This window comes from Phocoena sinus, chromosome 10, assembly GCF_008692025.1.
Source record: "Phocoena sinus isolate mPhoSin1 chromosome 10, mPhoSin1.pri, whole genome shotgun sequence".
Lineage (NCBI taxonomy): Eukaryota > Metazoa > Chordata > Mammalia > Artiodactyla > Phocoenidae > Phocoena > Phocoena sinus.
The window spans coordinates 100,227,225-100,249,258 of NC_045772.1; the positions used below are offsets into that span (position 1 = coordinate 100,227,225).

Below are 22,034 nucleotides of genomic sequence, written 5' to 3' on the forward strand. Positions count from 1 at the left end.
CATTTTCCAAAAATTTCCATTAAATTCACATGCCCCATTCAAGACACCTACCTTTCTGCTATCAGAGTACCTAAGAAGCTAAATTATTAATCAGGAGGTTATTTAGCGAGCATAAACTCAGAACAAGGAAAGTAGACATGGCATGAAAGAGACATATCCCCTGAGCTACAGAAAAGCAAGATGAAGTATCATTAGCCTGCCTCTACAGTGACAGGACTCCTCACAACCCCAGATCCAGTATCTCCTGTTAATAGTGAACCCACTTTCCATGTGAACCACTTCCATCCTTAAATGTGTTTAGGACCCAGAAAAGCTGCTGTTCCAGTTCACCCATATGTTAATTTAAATGGGCCATATCTCAAGAGTCCTAAGGGCACCTCACTCTCCCCAGCCTACAGATTGTCTTTACCAAAAACCTTTAGAAACACAACTTCGAGGACCACAAAGAAATGGGAATAGGAAAAAGGTGGAGGGGAAGAGGGGCAGACAAAAAGAAATTAGGGCATTTTTCTTCCAATGTATTCATTAGGCTTTAAAATTATTCCAGGTCACAAGAACACTGTAGAAATTACACTGGAATGGTTCGGAGACTAAGAAACTTACCCACTGGTTTTTAAAGGAATGATGAGTAAAGATAAAACCACTCTTTCCTATTCTTCTCACTTATACTAACCACGAAAATAAAATATCCTAGAATTCATCAGCATGTCTATGAAATTGGCCCTACAGTATCCAGAGTCACTCTCTGAACCGCCACCCCTGTCATAGCTGTTCAAAATTAACAAAGAACTCTCTAAATCAAATCAGACTGAAGTTTACAATCCATTCCTCGTTCATCTCAAAGGTATATGGAAACGCGTCTCCGAGTTTTAAAGAACGACAGCACGTGAATGACCTCCCAGAAACAACTAAGTGTTCTGCACAGTCAACACTCTAGAAACGCCTGTCAAAAACGGCCCATGGAAACTGATACCTGAGACTTGACACGCCTTGTTCTCTTCGGCAGAATGTTCACTCTTGTGCCCGGCTCTGGGGGAGTTTGGACATCAGTGCCAAGAACCTCAGGCTCCACTTTTTCCTTAAGATCTAAATTAGGCATTTGTACACCCTAAAGAATTGAGAGCACAGGAAGAGGGCAGATTCACTTATAAGAAATCAGATTTGAGAATAAGGAGAAAAATAATAAATTTCTTAAAAATCCCTAAAACTACATGAAACCAGATGACAATTCTCCCACCAAACTGATCTATAGATTCAAGACAATCCCTACCAAAATCCTAGCAGGCTTTTGTTGTAGAAATTGAGAAGTGGATCCCAAAATTTATGTGGAAATGCAAATTGTTTGGAAATTTTGAAAAAAGACCCAAGCTGGAGGACTTGCACTACCAGATATCTAAACTTACTATAAAGCTATGGTACTCAAGACAGCACAATATTGGTGTTAGGGTAAAACATACAGATCAAACAAAGAACAAAACAGACTAGAAATAAACCCACATATTTATAGTCAACTGATTCTCAACAAAGGTGCCAAGGTAAATCACCTTGGTAAGGTAAATGGGAGAAGGGTAGTCTTTTAACAAATGGTGCTGGAACAATTGGATATTCCTATACCCCCTCTCCGCTGCCCCCAAAATGAACTTATACCTTTAACTCAGACTATACACAAAAAAACGACTCAAAATGGGTCACAGACCTAAACGTAAAAGCTAAAACTATAAAAAAACAAACACCTTGGCCTTAGGTGAAGAAAATATTTTCTTAGATATGATAACAGAAGCACAATCCATAAAAAGGGAGAAAATCAATAGATTACTCTTCAAACAGACACCATTATAAAAATGAAAAGACAAACCACAAACTAAAGGAAAATATTTATAAAATCATACATCTGATAAAGGACTTATATCCAGACTATTTAGCAAAATCTTAAAATAAGTATAAAATGACTGACAACCCAATAAAAAAAGATTTGAGCAGACAGTTCATCAAGGAAGATATACAAATGGCTAATATACACATGAAAAGATACACAACACCATTAGTCATTAGGGAAATAAAATTAAAACCACAATGAGATACCACTACACACCCACTAGAATGGCTGTGAGCAAAAAAACTGACAATACCAAGTGTTGGCAAAGATGTGCAGAAACTGGAAGCCTCTACATTACTGGCGGGAATGTAAAATGGCTCAGCCACTTTGGAATACAGTTTGGCAGTTTCTTAAAAAGTTAAACATAAACTTACCGTACAACCCAGCAATTCCACTCCTAGGTATCTACCCAAGAGAAATGAAAACGTATGTCCACACAAAGACTAGTACATGAATATTCATAGCATTATTCATAACAGCCATAAACTGGAAACAATCCAAATGTCCATAAGTGATAAATGAATAAACAAATGTGGTATATCCATACAATAGAATATTATTCAGCCATAAAGAGGAATGAAGTACAAATACTAAAACATAGATGAACCTTAAAAACATTAGGCTAAGTGAAAAAAGCCATACACAAAATCATACTGTATGATTCCATGTACCTGAAATTTCTAGAAAAGGCAAAACTATAGAGCCAGAAAGCAGATCAAGAGTTGTCCAGGTTTGAGGGTAGAAGAACCAGCTATAAACAAACACAAAGGAATTTTGGGGGCTGATGGAAGTGTTCTAAAACTGGATGGTGATGATAGTTGCATAAATGTATAATTTACTAAAGCTTATTGACTGTGTACCTATAATGGGTGAATTCTGTAGTATGTAAATTATACCTTAATAAAGCTGTTCAAAAAAAAGAATACATGAAACCAAGTGGAGGAATTTTTTTAAAAGCATAAGCCTTGCATAAGCTTACACATTTTAATAAGAAAACTTTCTTCATTCCCATTAGCCTTTATCTTATAAACCACCAAAAATAGCTGTGATTTTTAAACTACACCTTGCTCCCCCCAAATTTCAGTACCTGGTGAAATCATAGCCAATTGCTATCTTGTTATAGTAAACAATTATATATGGCAGATATATAATTTGCCATTTATCCACGCCTAAAAAAAGTGATGCATCTCACCATGAGGCTGACACCAGACTGGAAAAGCTCATATGGGTAGAGAATTCTTTCATAATGTGACTTCAAAAGAGACCCAGTTCCCTTTCCTGGCAGATATCCCAAGCGGCTACCCACTTTAGACCATTTCTTCTCTTTGGTGACCACTTCAAAACCACCTTTGCTGGCAACAATCTGAAAAGAAAGTAAAAATTATTTAGGGAAAGAGGCAGATTCATGTATTCTGACTCTACATCTTGTCTGCTAAATGGAAAAATTATTCTGGGCCTAGATTTTAAATTTCCTTTCAAGATATATGTGACAAAATTGAAACTCATCAACATTTAAAGTATGGAAAAGAGACAATAACTCTTGGAAGTTTTAAACTCTACTACTGGTCACTGTGCGTACCTTCAATGAACCAAGCATTCAAAAATATTTAATGCATTTATGCTTTGCACACTATGCACCTTGAGAAAATCAAATACATGCATGTACTCTATATCCACACGGAATTCAAAACATAAATAAAAATTAAAAACAGGCCAAGTAGACACGTGAATGTTATTATATAATATAATGTGAATGTAAATCCCGATACTAGAAAATATAGCAACTAACTTACAGGATTCAACAAAAATGTCAAACAAACAGTGGATTCAGAGGATATTTTGAAAAAGAGGCTATAATTTTTCAAAAAGAGAAAGGTTTTACACAGAATATTATAAAGAAATGATGGGGAAAAATAATTTCCGGAGATGTACTAGAACACAGCACAGAATGTATTAAGGTAGGAAGTAATGGGATAAATTGGCCAATTTTTGCTGAATGCTCACATCAAACCAGCCACAGGATAGAACAGACATGTACCCAGGGCCCCATTTTCCAGAAACGGATATGTACATCTCTCACATTCTAAAATATAGGCAGTTTTCAGTTTCACTGATGACAGAATAAAGAGTGTGATTAAGTTATTTGAATTCAAAAAACTTTTCCTCTTTGAGTGTACACTACTGTATTCTGCTATATCAAAAAGTTAAGAGAAAAATTAAACAGAATTACCATATGACCCAGCAATTCCACCTCTAGGGAGATAGCCAAAAGAACTGACAGCAGGGATTCAAACAGTACTTGCATACCACTGTTCACAGGAGCATCATTCACAACAGCCAAAAGGTAGCAACAACCCAAACATCCATCAAGAGATGAACGGATAAAAAAAATGTAGTAAAGGCATACGTGGAATATTATTCAGCCTTAAAAATGGATGAAACTCTGATACATGTGAAAACATGGATGAACCCTGAAAACATTATGCTAAGTGAAATAACACAAACACAAAAAGATGAATATTGTATGATCCCATTTAAATGAGATAACCTAGCATAAGTAAATTCATAGCAAGTATGATAATGGTTTTACCAGGTGCTACAGGGAGGGGAAAGTTCTGGAAATGGACAGTAGTGATGGTTGTACAACACTCTGAAAATATCTAAGGCCGTAAGATTGTACACTGAAAAGCAGTAAACAGTTATGTACGTTTCACCACAACTTTTTTTTAAAGGCTAAGAGTATGGACTCCAGAGCCAGATTACCAGAGTTCAAATCCCAGCTCTGCTAACTCAGTAGCTGTATGACCTTGGGTAAGTTACATAATTTGCATCTCAGACTCTTCACCATTATTAAAAGAGTAATAATAACAGTATCTATTCCTTACTATGAGGCTGCTGTGAAGACAAATTAAAACATGAAAAGCACCAAACAGGGACTTCCCTGGTGGTGCAGTGGTTACGACTCCACGTTCCCAATGCAGGGGGCCCGGGTTCGATTCCTGGTCGGGGAACTAGATCCCACATGCATGCCGCAATTAAGAGGTCGCACGCCGCAACAAAGATTCCACGTGCAGCAACGAAGATCCCGTGTGCGGCAACTAAGACACAGCACAGCCAAAATGAATGAATGAATGGATGGCACCGGGACACAGTAAACACTGTATCAATGTTGGCTGTATTATAAATGTCTGTGTGGGGGGCAAGTTGGGGGTTGGGGGGAGAATATACATGCTATAAATAAGTAAAGGACACGTTTTCTACTATTGTGCTTAGGATTTTATTATAGCAAAGATGAAACTACAGCCAAAGGAAAATTCTCCTCTAGTGAAGTATCTGAAAGCTTGATAGAAACACAGAAGTTCATGTGCACAGGAGTGGAACCCATCTTCAATTCTTTAGCTTTTCTTATTACATCCTCAAAGAAGCTCCCTCTGTTAATGAGAGCCAACCAGGGAAAAATCATGTAGAGAAAAAAATTTATTTTTCAGGGCTTCCCTGGTGGCGCAGTGGTTGGGAGTCCGCCTGCCGATACAGGGGACGCAGGTTCGTGCCCCGGTCCGGGAAGATCCCACATGCCGCAGAGCGGCTGGGCCCGTGAGCCACGGCCGCTGAGTCTGCACGTCCGGAGCCTGTGCTCCGCAACGGGAGAGGCCACAACAGTGAGAGGCCCGCGTACCACAAAAAAAAAAAAATTATTTTTCAAATTTTGTAGTGTAGAGGAAGACACATTAAGGGTGGTTTGGATAGAGGGCTGTCTGGAAGCAAATGGATGAGTGAGAATGCCTTTCATTCATAGCTTCCCAGGGTTCCTACTCTGTCAGCTACAGTTCTAAGTGCCGGAGATACAGCTATGAATAAAGTAAAGATCTTTGCCCTGTTGGAGCTTACAGCCTAGTGGAAGACTAAACATAACATGTCAATTTTGAAGTGACAAATGCTGTGAAAAAAAATTTAAAGAGTAATTTAAAAGCCTCCCAAGTAGGAGAATGAGGGTAAATTGAAGCATCAAACAGTCACAAAAGGCCTCATTATGAAGGTGAAACTTGAGCAAAGACTTGAAGGAGGTGAAGCAGTTACCCAAGCAGATATACAGGGCAGGGAACAGCCAGAGTAAAGGCCCCATGAGGAGCCTGCCTAGCATGTTGAGGAGCAATAAGGAAACCACTGTGGCTGAAGCAAGTGGGGAGGAGCAGTAAAAGTCTAAGAGAGGAAACAGGAGCCCTCTCAGTAATCTGCATTTCCCAACACAATTACATAATAATCTGCTTCTGTCAGTAATGATATAGCTGCATGGATCCAGTCATGCTTCCCACCCAGCTCTGACCATTTCTGGCACACAGCTGTGACAATGACAGCACCATAATCGGGGATGGCCAAGGCTAAGACAAAACTAACAAAGAAATCAAAGCCATGACTTTGGCTTCATGTTTAGATACTCTATAACAATCTAACCGGGCCTAATACTATAAAAACACACAAAACCTTAATACTTGCTTTTCTTCAGCTGAGAGATTCAAGGATTACCATGCATAATTTCAAAATATAAACCATTTATTCCAAACATTTGCCATGCACTATATCACACCACTGTCATTAGAAAAACATCACATGACCTATACCCTATAAAGAAATACACGGCATGCACTTAAACTGAACACAATGAAGACAGCCCCTTAATTAAAACTTAACAAAAGAGTAATGCCACTCAAGGCCAAAATTTCAGTCCAATGAAATACTAAGTCCAGTTAGCAAGAGACAATTTTAACAGACAAAAAACAGCAGCAGTCTTCTACTTAAAAGCTCCCTCTCAAAGTTCCACTAAAAAGGAAGGGACAAAAAGGCATACTCCCAAGAGGACAAAAAGACCAAGAGAAAAGCAGATGTAGGAATGATCATCTAGCAAGCAAAAACAAAAAAACAGACGAAAAAGCCCCAAGCACTTGCAACAGAAGAAAGCTAACGAGAAGCTTTCGCAACATAGAACCTGGAAAGGCTTAAGAAATGGAAGCAGCAGTACCTTTAAAATTAAATTTAAAAAGAAGAGTGTTGACTGAAAACCTGTATAAAAGCAATCAGACCTCCCCCAGTTAGCACGCCAGGCAACCATTCCTCTCCAACAACAGCAGAAGCCTGGAGATTTACTCTCAGGAGAGTTTGAAAAGGGGCTCTTAACCTAAGAAAGAAACAGGTAAGTAAAGTAGAGGATCGGTCTAACAGTCTCACATCCAACCAATAAGAGTTCAAAAAGAGAGAAAAAGTAAGTGGAACAAACCGTCAAAGAGTTAACACAAGAAAAGTTACAAGAACTCAAAGAGGTGAGTTCAGATTAAAAAGGTCATCAAGTGCAATCAACATATTCAATGAAAATTAACACATACCAGTGCATATCTACTGTGAAATCTCAAAACACTGGGAATAAAGATTAGACCCTGTGTCTTCAAGAAAAAGTCACAAGAATTAATATAGCATCATTCTTCTCAACAGCAACACTGGAAGCTAGAAAACTATGAAGTAAAGCTTTCAAAATACAATTCTGAAGTAAAATGATTTGCAGTCTAGACTCTAAACCCACCAAACTACCAATAAAGTTTAAGAGCAGAACACTTTCAGACAAGCAAAAAGTTTACATTCCATTTTTCTTCTTGCTCATCAAACTAGCAGAAGAAATGTTTTACTAAAATAGGAATAAACCAAGTAATAGGAAGACTTAAAACAAGGAGAAAGACAAAGGGAATTCCCAGAATGATAATAGTGAAAGAAGTTCTAAGCTGAGAGCTGACCTTAAAAAAAAAAAAAAAAAATACTAGTCTGGACTGGAGCGGGAAAGAGAACTCCAGAGGAAGGGATCCAAGAAGGAAAGGAAACTGGCAGATTTTCTGATGGGTGAGAGCACACTGAGAGATTTATACTTCTGGAAAATCTGAAAATAAAGTTTTAATAGTCACAAGGAAAACTTACAAAATGAAGAAAGGCAACGGGACTCTTAAGTCCAAGGAAAATAAAAACTGGTAACATTAATTATAGCACACTATTAACATGAGACATAATCATAGCACACCATTAGGCACAGGTACAAATAAATTTGTATTTATAGTCACAGCAATAATTTCTGATTAATAAAAAACTGACCTAACTACACTATAAGGGAATAGGGAACCTGAAGTACATAAGAATTTAATTTTTATACCCATTGCCAATCTCTAATAGTAGGCAATCAGTGCGTATATGATATTTAACACTTAAAAATGAAGAAACAGCATAATGAGCATGTGTTTTGGAAATATGGAGATCAAAATCAAACAGCTGAAAGAAATGAAAGTGATTAGCTCTAAGGAGTAGTAAAGAGAGTGGAGAGATGAAGAAGGGAGAATGCTGGTTTTTATTTTAAGCTTTATTTCTTTTTAATGTATTACTTTGACAAAAATTTCTTTTAAAAATGGCTAGAATAAATGTCCCTTGCTGCACTGATTATAAACAGTAATTGTTAATGCAGAATTCCACTAAATTACAGACATCCAAGTAACACTTTTTACTATCAAAAATAATAACCAGGGAGAAAGACAAAGTGACTTAATCAAAACAGGAAACAATCACTTTGATAATTTAATGACTCAGGAGATTGAAAATCTGCTTCCCGCTAAAAAGTAGTGGAAATCAAAGTGTGTCAAAATCACGTCTAAGGGCTTCCCTGGTGGCGCAGTGGTTGAGAGTCTGCCTGGCGATGCAGGGAACACGGGTTCGTGCCCCGGTACAGGAAGATCCCACATGCCGCGGAGCGGCTGGTCCCGTGAGCCATGGCCGCTGAGCCTGCGCATCCGGAGCCTGTGCTCCGCAACGGGAGAGGCCACAGCAGTGAGCGGCCCGCGTACCGCAAAAAAAGAATCCACCTGCCAATGCAGGGGACACGGGTTGGAGCCCTGGTCCGGGAAGATCCCACATGCCACGTAGCAACTAAGCCCGCGAGCCACAACTACTGAAGCCCGCGCGCCTAGAGCCCGCGCTCCACAAGAGAAGCCACCGCAATGAGGAGCCCACGCACAACAATGAAGAGTAGCCCCCGCTTGCAGCAATTAGAGAAAAGCCCGCGCGCAGCAATGAAGACCCAATGCAGCCAAAAAACAGTAGGTAAGTTTTCACTGAATAGAAATGTCAAAAAAGAGAATTCTCAAAACAAATTTTTTATCCTAATGGTTTCCTACAAGACAAAAACCTATCCCTCAAATTCACTATAATTTGCCCGTTGGTATCATAGTTTTTTTGTTTATTTGTTTGTTTCGGTATGCGGGCCTCTCACCGCCGTGACCTCTTCCCATTGAGGAGCACAGGCTCCGGACGCACAGGCTCAGCGGCCATGGTTCACAGGCCCAGCCGCTCCGCAGCATGTGGGATCCTCCCGGACCGGGGCACAAACCCGTGTCCCCTGCATCGCCAGGCAGACTCTCAACCACTGTGCCACCAGGGAAGCCCCAGTATCATAGTTTTTTTATACAACTGCATGAGATGATTTTCACAGTCCTTAATTACTGATATCATTACCTTACTGATAAAATAAGCCTAGCACTGCTATTTTAGCGTAAGACTATACTTTCCAAAATGCTTAGTACTACATAAAAGAAAAATTCTAGAGAATTCTGACCTGACATTAATTTTTAAATGTATCATAAAAAATAATTTAAATATAATTATTCTAGTGTTTTTTTTCCTTGAAAGTGGAAGCTTCCTAAAGTGAGAATAAATTTTTACTTCAAAACAGCCTATCAATCACAGCATATGAAAGGTCACAAAAATAAGTTGTTTTGGGACATCCCTGGTAGCACAGTGGTTAAGAATCTGCCTGCCAATACAAGGTACATGGATTCGAGCCCGGGTCCAGGAAGATCCCACATGCCGCGGAGCAACTAAGCCCGTGTGCCACAACTACCAAGCCTACGCTCTAGAGCCCGTGCGCCACAACTACTGAGCCTGCGCACAACTACTGAAGCCTGTGCTCTAGAGCCCACAAGCCACAACTACTGAGCCCGCCAGGTACAACTACTGAAGCCCACGCACCTAGAGCCCGTGCTCCGCAACAAGAGAAGCCACCGCAATGAGGAGCCCATGCACCGCAACAAAGAGTAGCCCCCGCTCGCCACAACTAGAGAAAGCCCACGCGCAGCAACAAAGACCCAAAGCAGCAATAAATAAATAAATACGTACATAAATAAATACATAAAAAATAAACTGTTCTGCAAAATTCCTCAGATAATCAAGCTATCTTTATTCACAAGTCAGAGCAGTCATAGATTTTTCTTATTGTATTAACAAAATATGTTGTCAAGGTCATCGTTACAAACCCTGTTGCAGGTCGGTTAGTTTTTTTCACATTAGAGAACGTAACATTACAAAGTTAATATTCATCCTACTGGATAATGCTGCCCTCAGTTAACCACTAACACTACTTACAGGTATTAATACAACTGGTATGTACCACACATGAGAATGCTGAGTGACATTAATCTCTTTAATATACCAAATTTTCAATTAAGAAGCAGAAAAACAGCTGACAAGCTCAATATAGGACATTGTTCATTTCATACAAAATAATACTAGGATGTCTGTGTCATTTCTTTTGCATACTGTGTAAACAGAACCTACTAATCTGAGTAGCTATTAAATATTAATCTCATAACAAACTATAAAATAGATTTTAAAAATAACTTGAAAATCTATCATTTCCATTTACTCATGCTTGCATTTCATTGTCAAACAAATCCTACATAGGAAGCGATGTTTTCCATCAAGTATATCTGAAATCCCTAATTTCATAAATTCACTAGCCCCTGTTCAATGTCTTAACAAAGTACAAGCCTCACCTTGCTTAAAGCATAAAGATCCAGAATTTTTCTCTCCACCACAGGGATCTTGAGGGTAGACCCCTGAAGCTCCCAAAATTTTGCTAGTTGATCCAAGAAGTCCAATCTCACTCTGGTCATTGCCTGAGATTATTAAAATACAGAAATGAGAGATAGGAATTAAGTTTTGGTGAAAGTAAATGAGTTTTACTTAACAAAGGTACTCATTTCTTTAAAGAAATTCAGACTTCTCATTACTGCTTAGTCCAACCTTATAAGTCAATAAAAAAGAAGCAAAATACTTCTATTAAACTTTACTAAGACAAAAAAGTTACTCTAATATATGTGAAGAGTTCTCATATTATCAACCAAAGCAGTTTTTTGTAAAAGTTAACTTTAAGCTAATCAGAAAATTTAGTAAATCTAATTATTTTTTCTAAGCATTTTCTAACCATTCTAAACCTGTCATTTCATCTAGAGATAATATGCATACTTCAAGTACACCAACTCTCCACCTCACTGATATTAAGATCCTCCATCAAGTATCTTATAAGAGACTAAAGGAAAAAAAAAAAAGGTATTAAAATCTCAAAAAATAAATGTTTTAGGAGCAGCAAGGAAAAAAAACAAACTCAGCATGACACATTAAGCCCTAACGGTCTAAGATTTCTCTTTTGTACTCTGGAAGTTTTTTACCACATTGAAGAATCTTCTGAAAATCTCAAAAACAGGAGAACAACTATCTAAACAGATTTCAACTTAGAAATTTAAGAGACATTCAAAATGTTTAAAGGGAGATCTTAATAAATCAGATTAAGAGTCCTAGAAAAGTTCTGTTATAGCAAAAAGCCAAACAAACATACAAAAAACACCTTGGAAAACTAGGTTTTTTTAAGAGAAGAATTTTTAAAACTGTTTTCCAAAGACTACAAGATACAGAATCCTCCAACATTAACAAAAGAAAAATTTATTAAAATAATTAGCACTGAAGAAAGTAGAATTTAAGAATTCCAGTTCTCTAAAGCTAAATACTGGATATTTCCACCATGAAAAACATGGCTAGAGATAGTGTCCCAAAATCCCAGTTAAGCAGAAGAAACTGTAATAACTACTATAAACAATTTTTTTAAATCGGAAACTTCCTTCCATTCAGTCCCAATTAACATTAATTTTGAGCCCTGGTACAGAAGCTTCTTAAAGTTCTCTACCTGGAGTCCTGATATAAAGAATACATCAGGAGACAGAAACGGTGATGTAACAACACTCACCTCAAGTTCATTCAGACGCTGGACTCTGGGAGTAAAACGGAAGCTTTTTACTTCACATGCAAATGGAGGCTGCCAATCCTAAATAGAAAAAATTTCTTCACCATATTGGTTAATAAGCAAGGAATGCACTATTCATTCCCTTAATTTAAGGGGTGAGTTGCCACAAATCATGTTGACAACAGATCAACTTACAAGTCTTCTTTAGTTAGAGACTGAAAAAATAATATTTTTTAGATAAAATAATTTATTATTACTTATCTCTAACATTCTAATACTAAGCTTATTTTATCAATTTTCTCCTCAAATCTCACAGTCCCATTATTTATATCTGACAATTACGCTTTCCCCAATTACTCAAGTGGAATGCAATAAGCTCATCTCAATACAGCATCTAGTAAACATCCAAGTTTATCAAAATAAAAAGAAAACAGAATTTGAAACAAAAAAAGGTAAAAATTAAAGACCAAAAGGTAATGTTTTAAAAGTACTTATGTAATTGGACAATGTGTTTTTTCATTCATGTGGAATGTGACACAGCACTTTGAAGTCTATGTTATATAAATGTTTTGTTCAAAGCCCAGCTTCTGGGCACCCAAATTTTTTTTTCAATATTAAAATTTTTTAAAAAATAGCAAACCCACAGAACAAGGACAATTTCCAGATTGGAGATGTGGTATAACTGAAATGAGACAGCACATTTCAAGTAGAGTTCCAGAGACCATAGTTTGATTTAGCCTAAATAGTAATCTATTTAAAAATGTGAAAAGTAGTAAAAAATTTTTATCTTACCTTGGAAACTAAAGAAATCCACCAACATTGAAATTAAATTCTGCTTGTAAACATTTATTTTCAATAATAATATTGTGACACAAAGAGAAGGTATATTATTTCAACCTTTTGTAAGTAATAAAAAGCTATACATATATATATATTTTTCTAAACTAAAAGGAACCTTGTATAGAATTTCTAATTCATTAAAGCAACAGAATAAATGAAAATATGGTTTAGGAAAAGCCTCAGTGCTTAAGGTTTTGTCAATATCAGGTAATCTTGATAGAAAAAGAATTAAGTGAAAATAAATTTTTCATAGAAGAGTTAAGTGAACTTTGGGGAGGATGCCAATACACGTACCACCACTCATCATAGCAATTATTTGTTAATCCTTTGCTTGCAACTGATAGTCTATAATCTTAATCAAATTCAATGAGCATAAGGGAAGTAGCTTGCCTAAGTTTTAGAAACAAATAGATTGATCTAGATTCAAAATCTACTTTGCCATTGCCCAAGATCACACATCTGATAAGTTATTTAACTTATCCAGACTTGTCTCATCTGTAAAATGACCTTACTTACTTACTGAGGCTTCAAAGAATATTAAATGAAAACATCTGTAAATGCTACACTAACTGCTCCTCCTCCCCCCTCCATCTAAGCTCTTTTTATTCACTGTGGTAGTTTGCACACTTCTGTGCTAGTCTGCGGTGAGAGAAGCTTTTTAAAATGCAACAAGGTGTAAAAAGACTGGATTTTATTTTATTACTAGTAGACAAAACATAAAGCAAGATATCCCTTTAAGGAGCACTAAGACATGGTTCACAAACTTTAATGTTCATTAAGAATCAGGAGAGTACTTGCTAGAAAAGCAGTTTCTAGAACTTCCATATCCCGAAACTGATTCCAGTCTGGGAATGAGGCCTAGGGATCTGCATTTTCACAAGCATCCGGTCGACCCTAGTGCAGGTGGACCAGGAACATCATTTGGAAAGCACTGGACCTAACGGGTAGAGAAAAAACCTTTGACCTTGAGCAAACCCTCAACCTCTTGGGGCACTAATCCCCGCAGAACAAAGAGTAGTATCAGTTTTCCTCACCGTAAAGACAGGATCCTAACTAACCCAGAGGCAAACCCAGTTACGTGCAATAACTGCGATTCTTATGTTTTTAAGATTTCAACGTTTTCTTCCACCTCCATTATTGACAAATTTTTTCTAAACCTCTAAATGTTTAAAATAATTGCTGCTTTTTCCTTCTCCTCCCCCGGGAAGGCTTTTTTTCACTGCCGCAGTAATCAGTCTGGGGTGCTTGTCTGGGGATACCACCCCAAGGGACAACTAGTGCTCAGATTACCATTTAAGAAACCTTAGCCCTGAGATGAGGCCTGCGGATACTTAATAAATCAAGCGTCAGCAGGGCTAGGAGAAAGCAAGAGCCGACGGAACGGCAGTTTTTCCTATCGCACTGTAACGAAGATTATACGCGAGGGTAGGGCTGTCACGTCACGATACTTCAGTCACTTTACGGCCAAAGAAAGGCCGAAAGCCTTTGTTACCCTTGCCCACAACCCAAGAGGGGAAGAAAAGTATCAGTTCCCAAGCTCTTGGCGGATAGGCCCCGGGACATGACTCTCGCGTCCAGACGTGCCTACCGAAGACCCCAAAGAAACCAAAGCGGAAACACGGAGAAACTTAAAGTCCAGGTGTCGAGAGGCCAGTGCGAGCGAACGCGAAAGGGCAGCGAACCGGGAACTCGAGCTAAGCCGATCAGACTCCAGTACCTTGGGCGGTCGGATTTTGCAGATGCCGGTTTTCTCCGCCAGGGGCCGGATGCGGCCGATGAAGCTGAGCGGATCTGTGAACTCCTCCCAGCTGGGCTCAAAGACCGGGCACTCCGGAGGCGGCACGAACTCCGCCGCGTAGCCCCCCGGCCCCACGGCCGCCATGGTGGCACCGGGGGCCCACGGGGAGAAACGCTGGCTGGGGCCCGGCGATCGCGCTCACGTCCCCTGACAGGGGCCGAAGCTCATCTTCTCGGGCGAGACCCGCTCAACACACGAACCCCAAAACCGCTTCCTCCTGCGTTTGTTATTGTTTCCTTCGGGGCTTTTCCTCTCGGATCGGGGCTCACCGGAAGTCAGCGTGCGACCAAATCCCTCCGCCAACAGAAACAGGATCCCTCCGCAGCGACGTGTCGCCCCGCTACGCGACCTTCCTTCCCCCTCCCTCTCCCGGCAACGCAGGTCGCTCCTTGGCTCCTCGTGCGCCGAAGTTCCGCGCTGCCGACAACTCCCGGCTGCACAGCCCGGCGGCCCAGCCGCCCCTCCTACTGGGCGGTGGGGGAAGCGACCGGACCAAGCGGGGCGCTCTTCCGGCGCGGAGGATGCGTAATGCGCCGGGGGCAGAGGTTCTACTTCCGGCGAGCGGAGCCCGGTCCCTCTTTGTGTACAAATGGACCGGAACACAAGCGACCGGATGTCGCAGGGATGCCTATTTCAACCTCCGTGTCTGTTTCCAGATAACTGCCTTTTCCGGCATCGCCCTTAGTCCTTTCACAGTTGGTGTCCCTTTCGAATAATCTCGTTCGGCCACTTTAATCCGCCCCATCTCCATAGCAACAAGTTCGGGTGCAGCCCACCCGCCCGAATTTCCCCGTGGGCCGGCCTTCGCCAACATCTGGGAATTGATTTCGTCCTCCGAGAAGCAACGGCTGTTGACCTTGTTTTTCCAACCGTTGGAGCCTTTCTCAGTTTTCTGTAACAGCTACGGCAGATGTTCTGGCCCTGCTTGTCGAACATCTCCGTGCCGGCGGGCATAGACGCTTCCTCCAAGTTGCTGAGAATGACGCAGAAAGTACTAAAGAAGAAACCGTGAAACGGTAGTTCTTGTATTATCTATTGGAAGGAAGACTTACTTCCCAGGGCTTGATCTCATGTTCCCTGTTCAATTTAAGCTTCCCCCAGGACCTAAATAGCCAGCTATGGCTAATGACTGCTGAATCTGTACTTGCAGCTTGGACTCCTCCCCTGAGTTACAAGCCAGTACATCTAGCTACCTACTGGACAACTACACTTTGGTAAACTCAATGTGTCTTGAACTCATAGTTCCCTACTGTTTTTTCAGTGTTTCCAGTTTCCACGGATGACTTCATTCATCTATTCAGTTGCCTGATCCAGAAATCCAGAAATAATCCTTAACTCTTGCTCTCTCACTACCCACATACAACCCTGTGTCAAGTCTAGAGATTCTAATCACCTAAAAACCTTAAATCCACCCATGTCTCCATCCAAATTATCACGATCCTAATTTAAATTCTCTCTCCCCTGGACTGTGATAACAGCTCAGTTCTTGCCCCCTGTCACATCTCTTTCCTCTCATTTATCAGGTTGCTTAGTCCAAAGTCCAGAATTCACCTTGTCACTTTTCATCTCCAAACTCAACTCCAGGGACTTCCCTGGCGGTCCAGTGGTTAAGACTCCGTGCTCCCAATGCAGGGGACATGGGTTTGATCCCTGGTCAGGGAATTAAGATCCCTGCAAAACACATGGCAGGACCAAAAACAAACCAAAGCAAAAAAAACCAAACTCGACAACTCCAAACTCCTTTATTGTTTGCTGTCTTACCCCCAAGCTTCCTTTCTTATGCTTCTCCATGCAGTACACAGAAACTTTTGTGGTGACTTCAATGCACCATGCTTTCTCACCTCTGGGCCTTCACAGATAATGTTTCCCCACCCCCACAGTTTCCTATATCCCTTTTCTGGCTAAATTCCTACTCATTCTTTATCAGATGAAGTTTGAAGGCAGTTTGCAGGAGAATTCCATCTTGCTTGAGGAGGCTGGCTTTTCGTTCTAGTCAAGCCTTCAACTGATTGGATGAGGCCCACCCACATTATGGAGGGCAATCTGCTGTACTTAAAAGTTCATTGATTAGATGTTAATCTCATCCAAAAAAACACCCTCTGAGTTAACACATCACACCATTAACATAAATATATTTGATGAGTAATAACAATATTTTCCAAAAGAAATTTAGTGAAAAGGGTGGCATTGGTTTACAGTTTTTGAAATTTTTAAAAAATTATTTAGCTTAGTGGCATCCAGCTAGATTCTCATATCTATTTCTGCCCTCGATCTGTTGTGATATGTTGTTTGGGTTAAAATATATGAAGAAAATCCAAAACCACACAGATGTGAATGGAAAAGGGACAAGCATTTTTTAAAATTTTAGCCTTTTCAAATCATTGTAATTTCTTTGAGGCTAGCAGTGTGGAATCTAAAATTTTATCAACGAACTTTTTGTACTCTGTTGTATTAAAATGGTAGTCAACATTTGTCCTTGAATGGACTTTTTACCCAGTCATTTTGTAACATCATGCATTGATCATTTCAAAAATGTTGGTTCACTGAGTTATACAGATCTTCCAAATGTTGACGCATATCATATATTATTTTTTTAATCACAAAAATATTACCATTGATCTTATCAAAAAATTAGGAAGCTGTCAAACTCATACTGACAGAAACAAGTTTTCCAAAATTACAATTTTTACTTGAAAAGCTCAAATATTCATTATCAACAAATACCATCCATTGTTTCCACTGAAGAGATGGGCTCACATTGTTCATCTTCAAGAAAATGTCTGTCAGAAACCTAGATCTGAATAACTATAGTTATTCTATAACTATTAGGCCTTCTGGTGTTCCATGGAAAAAATGGCTAGTTTAGCTTGTGTTTTCCCTTGAGCAGACACTCCCACTTGGTGCAGAAGTACACCATGTGTACTTCCCATTTCATCACAGACTATTAAAAAAGACATGTATTAAAGAGTCAAGGTTTATTAAAATGAATCATTTTTACTGCTTCATCTGGTATTCTTAAGTAAAACTGGCTTTTTTTAAACCATGAGTTCATGTGATGAAGACCACTTCTACAGTGTGTTGGTGCCACTGTGATGTGTGTGTGCTACAGGACCAGCAATTTCACCCACCATTGCCTTTGCGCCATTGGGGCAAATATCATTGGTGAAAAAGGAAAATAGCATCTTAGTATTAGTATGAAAATACTTTTGACTGCAAGACCTTCAGAAAGTATCTCAGGGACCAAAGGGGTCTGGGGACAAATAGAAGTCTGTAGACCACACTTTGAGAACTGCTGGTTTATCCTATAATTTGAATTAACATAATAAAGGAGAAAGGACTGGAAAAGACCTGCTTTAAAAAGAGGAAAGAGGGACTTCCCTGGTGGCGCAGTGGTTGAGAGTCCGCCTGCCGATTCAGGGGACACGGGTTCGTGCCCGGGTCCTGGAAGATCCCACATGTCGTGGAGCAGCTAAGCCCCTGCGCCACAACTACTGAGCCTGCGCTCTAGAGCCCACAAGCTACAACTACTGAAGCCCGCATGCCTAGAGCCTGTGCTCCGCAACAGGAGAAGCCACCACAATGAGAAGCCCGCACACCGCAACGAAGACTCAACGCAGCCAATAAATAAATAACTTTTTTAAAAATAGAGGAAAGAAAAGTAAATAACCTATTAGAGCAACAGTCTCAACAACAGATCTTTGATTCTTAAATATTTAAACATTTAAGTTTTTACACTGTATATGTCACTAGGTTCTTCTAAAATGCAATAAAATGGGTTCTCTGACATACTTTACAAGGAATCAAGTGTAATTAACAAACCCTTAAATTCATTTAGGCCAAAATAATGACAGTTCATTTTGTATCTGGTGGTCTGTGATCGAATTCAATTATGTTCAATTCAATCAACATTTCTCTTAACATTTGGTTCCCACCCAATGCTATGTTTGATCACTTACTCCAGTGCTTCTTAACGTGTGTCAGAATGGAGTCTGGGGAAGGCATGTATATGGACTTAGCAAAACCAGACTTAGTATTTAGAAAAGAGACAAAAATTGTTATTTGTACTACAAAGTAGAGAAAGTAAAAGCCAACAGAGTCAATTAATAGGAATACATATACTATATACCTAAGACACATTTTTAAGTGGGGTTTGGGAAGACAGACTCCAAGTACTTCATAGGGGACAAATTGGAATAGGAGGGAGAAATTTAACTTTTATGAACTATACAGGTTGAAAAGCTATGGCTTAAAATATCCCTTCTTCCTTTATCATGATGTTTTTTGTTTGTTTGTTTTTATTTGGCTGCTCTGGGTTCTCGCTGCCGCACACGGGATCTTCGTTGTCCCATGCGAGATCTTCATTGTGGCATGCGGGATCTTTAGCTGCAGCATGCAGGATCTAGTTCCCTGACCAGGGATCGAACCCGGACCCCCTGCATTGGGAGCGCGGAGTCTTAACCCCTGGACCGCCAGGGAAGTCCCTATCATGATGTTTATAAGGAAATAAGTTGACCCTCGAACAACACAGGGATTAAGGGCACCAACCCTCCATGCAATCAAAAATCCACTATGATTTCCAGTCCACTGTGTCCATGGTGCCTCAGGATCTGCAGTTTCTCCTTATCCACAATTCCACATCCATGGATTCAACCAATCTGAGGTCATGGAGTTCTGTAGTATCTACTGTTGAAAAAAAAATTCATGTATAAATGGACCCATGCAGTTCAAACCTGTGCTTTTCAAGGATCAACTGTAATCAACACTTGAAATGTTGCCTTAAAAAAATCTTCAGATCACGTTCCTACCAGAGCCATTAAATATGATGTAGGCCTGACAAGCGATCTCCAAATCCTTATGAACTGCTGCCGTGCAATACTGAATTAATCCCTTCCTTTATAACTTCCTTTTCTGTATCTTAATGTTTAACTGAAAGATCACTATGTTAAAAACGCTGGGGACTTCCGTGGCAGTCGAGCACTTAAGACTCTGCACTTCCACTGCAGGGGGCACGGGTTCGATCCCTGGTTGGGAAACTAAGATCCCACATGCCATGTGGCATGGCCAAAACAACAACAACAACTCTGATATAAATGTATTTTCTTAACCAAAGCTCCTCTATATTTGTCTTCTCTTTCTTCTCCTGGAATACTATGCTGTACTAACTGAACTTATGATTGGCTTCAGCATTGCCTTAAAATTCCACAATTTTTGAAAAAAATTTAAACCTTGACATATTCTTCATATGTAATTGATAGTTTTATTTTATCTCTTCTTCAAGACAATCAATGAAAATATTTGTACCTTAACTGAAGTCGACAGAAACTACTTGCAAATTATCACTTTTTATTGTCCTCCCTTAATTAAGGCATCAACAACTACTTTCAAATCATTCATATTTAAACACTCATATTTAATCTCTGGCTACCTTCCCTCAAAGTGTCCACAGCTTATGCTATACCCAAGATATAAGTATTAGTTACCTCACTATGATTTAATTTGTATGACCTTGAATGGATTCCTAATCACCTATCCTTTTCCACTGAGCAAATAAAGGACTGCTGTAAGGCGAGGAACATCATTATCGATGAATTTAGCGTGGTGCCAGGCAATCTTCTATGTGCTGGATATGTGGGCAATGAGCAACAACAAGGAGACAAAGTACGTCTCCTCACAGAACTTAGATTCTAGCGGTGAGGAGAGACAAAATCATGAGCACTCGCAAATACATACTATTCTAGGCAGTGATGAGGTCTTTTAAAAAGTAGAGAAGGGAGGGTGTGGAGGGCGTTAAGTGGGGGATAGGGCGGTCAGAGAAGGACTCAAGATTGATGACATCCGAATAGAAGCTGTGCTATAAAATATATAATGAGGCTTCCCTGGTGGCGCAGTGGTTGAGAGTCCGCCTGCCGATGCAGGGGACGCGGGTTCGTGCCCCGGTCCGGGAAGATCCCACATGCCGCGGAGCGGCTGGGCCCGCCATGGCCAGTGAGCCTGCGCGTCCGGAGCCTGTGCTCCGCAACGGGAGAGGCCACAACAGTGAGAGGCCCGCGTACAGCAAAAACAAAACAAAACAAACAAACAAAAAATATATATATATAATGACAACTTGCTACATGAATATCAAAGGGGAGGAATAACATCCAATTAAGGAGATGGTATTTGCATTGGCCTTGGTAGAAATTTATGAAGATTCATGGAAAGGGTCAATCCAGATAGAAGAGTGTGGGCCAAAGCTGGAAAGCACATGCTACATTCAGGAAATAACTAGTTATTTATTATAATGGAGAAAGTGTGGTCAGACTGTGGCAGTGCTTGAGTGCCCTATTATTATCTGGATTTCATTCTCTACTCTGTGGGGAGTCACCAGAAGTTATGAGCAGGAGTATTGAGACAGGCTGGGACCTGGGACCTGGGACCCTTTACTGCAGTGCTTGCAGCTGAACAAACATCTTCTCCTCCAGCAACAGAGCACAAAGAAACTATAAGGAACTAAAAATAACTGCATGCATCTGTGGTCGGGGCAAATTATGAACAATAAGATACAAAAAGGCCAAAATCCACCTGCCACGATCCCTGCGTACAGCACCACCAGGGGGGTGGGCAGACGCCCTAAGCCACCCCTCGGGCCGATCCACCGATCCATCCATACCCTCACCCCAGTTAAGGGACCATCTCACCACCACCCCTTCGGGGAGCCAGCAAAGACACCTGTTTACTTGTTTTCACTCCTTCCTGCTGAAGCATGAGCTCCAATAAAGCCTTGCCTGAATTTCTCTTCTGGCCTCATCAATTTATAATGATTAAAGAGTCCAAGAACCCAGGTTGGTAACAGTATGACCTATCCAGAAGTGTGCTTTAAAAAAAAAAAAAAGCAGCTTTTAAGGAATGGATTGGAGAAGGAAAAAAAGAACCTGAGGCAAAAACACCAGTTAGAAACCTATCGAAGTAATCCAAGTTAATGGTAATGAGACACACAATGGAAATAAATAGTAAGATATAAATTTGAGAACTAGTAGGAAGGTAAGATCACCATGATTTGTTTTTTAAAAAAATGCAGGTGCCAAAAGAGAGACAAAAGTACTGAGCCAAGGTGTCTGGGAAAATCTTGATATAACTAACAGAAAATCACAAAAGGGGAAAAAAAGCAGATTTAGAAGATGGCAAGTTCCTTTTAGACTTCCTTAGGTCTCAGACCAGTGAAGAGTCCCAGCTTTTCCATACCAGTAGTGTTACCAACCAGGGTCCTTGGATTTTTCAATCAATAGAAATTGATAAGAGGCCAGACGAGGAATTCAGGCAAGGCTTTATTGGGACTCATTCTGCAGCAGGGAGGGAATGAAAACAAGTAACAGGTGCCCTTGCTCAACCCCGGGCCGGAAGGGTGGCTTAGTGGGTCTGCGCACCCCCCGGTAGTGCTGTGTGCA

The 22,034-nt window shown here is 40.1% G+C and overlaps 1 protein-coding gene across 1 annotated transcript in view; it reads right to left on the reverse strand.

Annotated features, from left to right (window-relative positions):
* Window positions 1–15,086, reverse strand: part of KDM5A (lysine demethylase 5A) — an 81,743-nt gene extending 66,657 nt beyond the window's left edge. The window contains 5 exon segments of the mRNA XM_032645914.1: window positions 974–1,108; window positions 3,069–3,239; window positions 10,729–10,851; window positions 11,976–12,053; window positions 14,530–15,086. Coding sequence (XP_032501805.1) covers window positions 974–1,108; window positions 3,069–3,239; window positions 10,729–10,851; window positions 11,976–12,053; window positions 14,530–14,694 — 672 coding nt within the window. The 5' untranslated portion in view covers window positions 14,695–15,086.
* Between the last annotated feature and the right edge of the window lie 6,948 nt (window positions 15,087–22,034).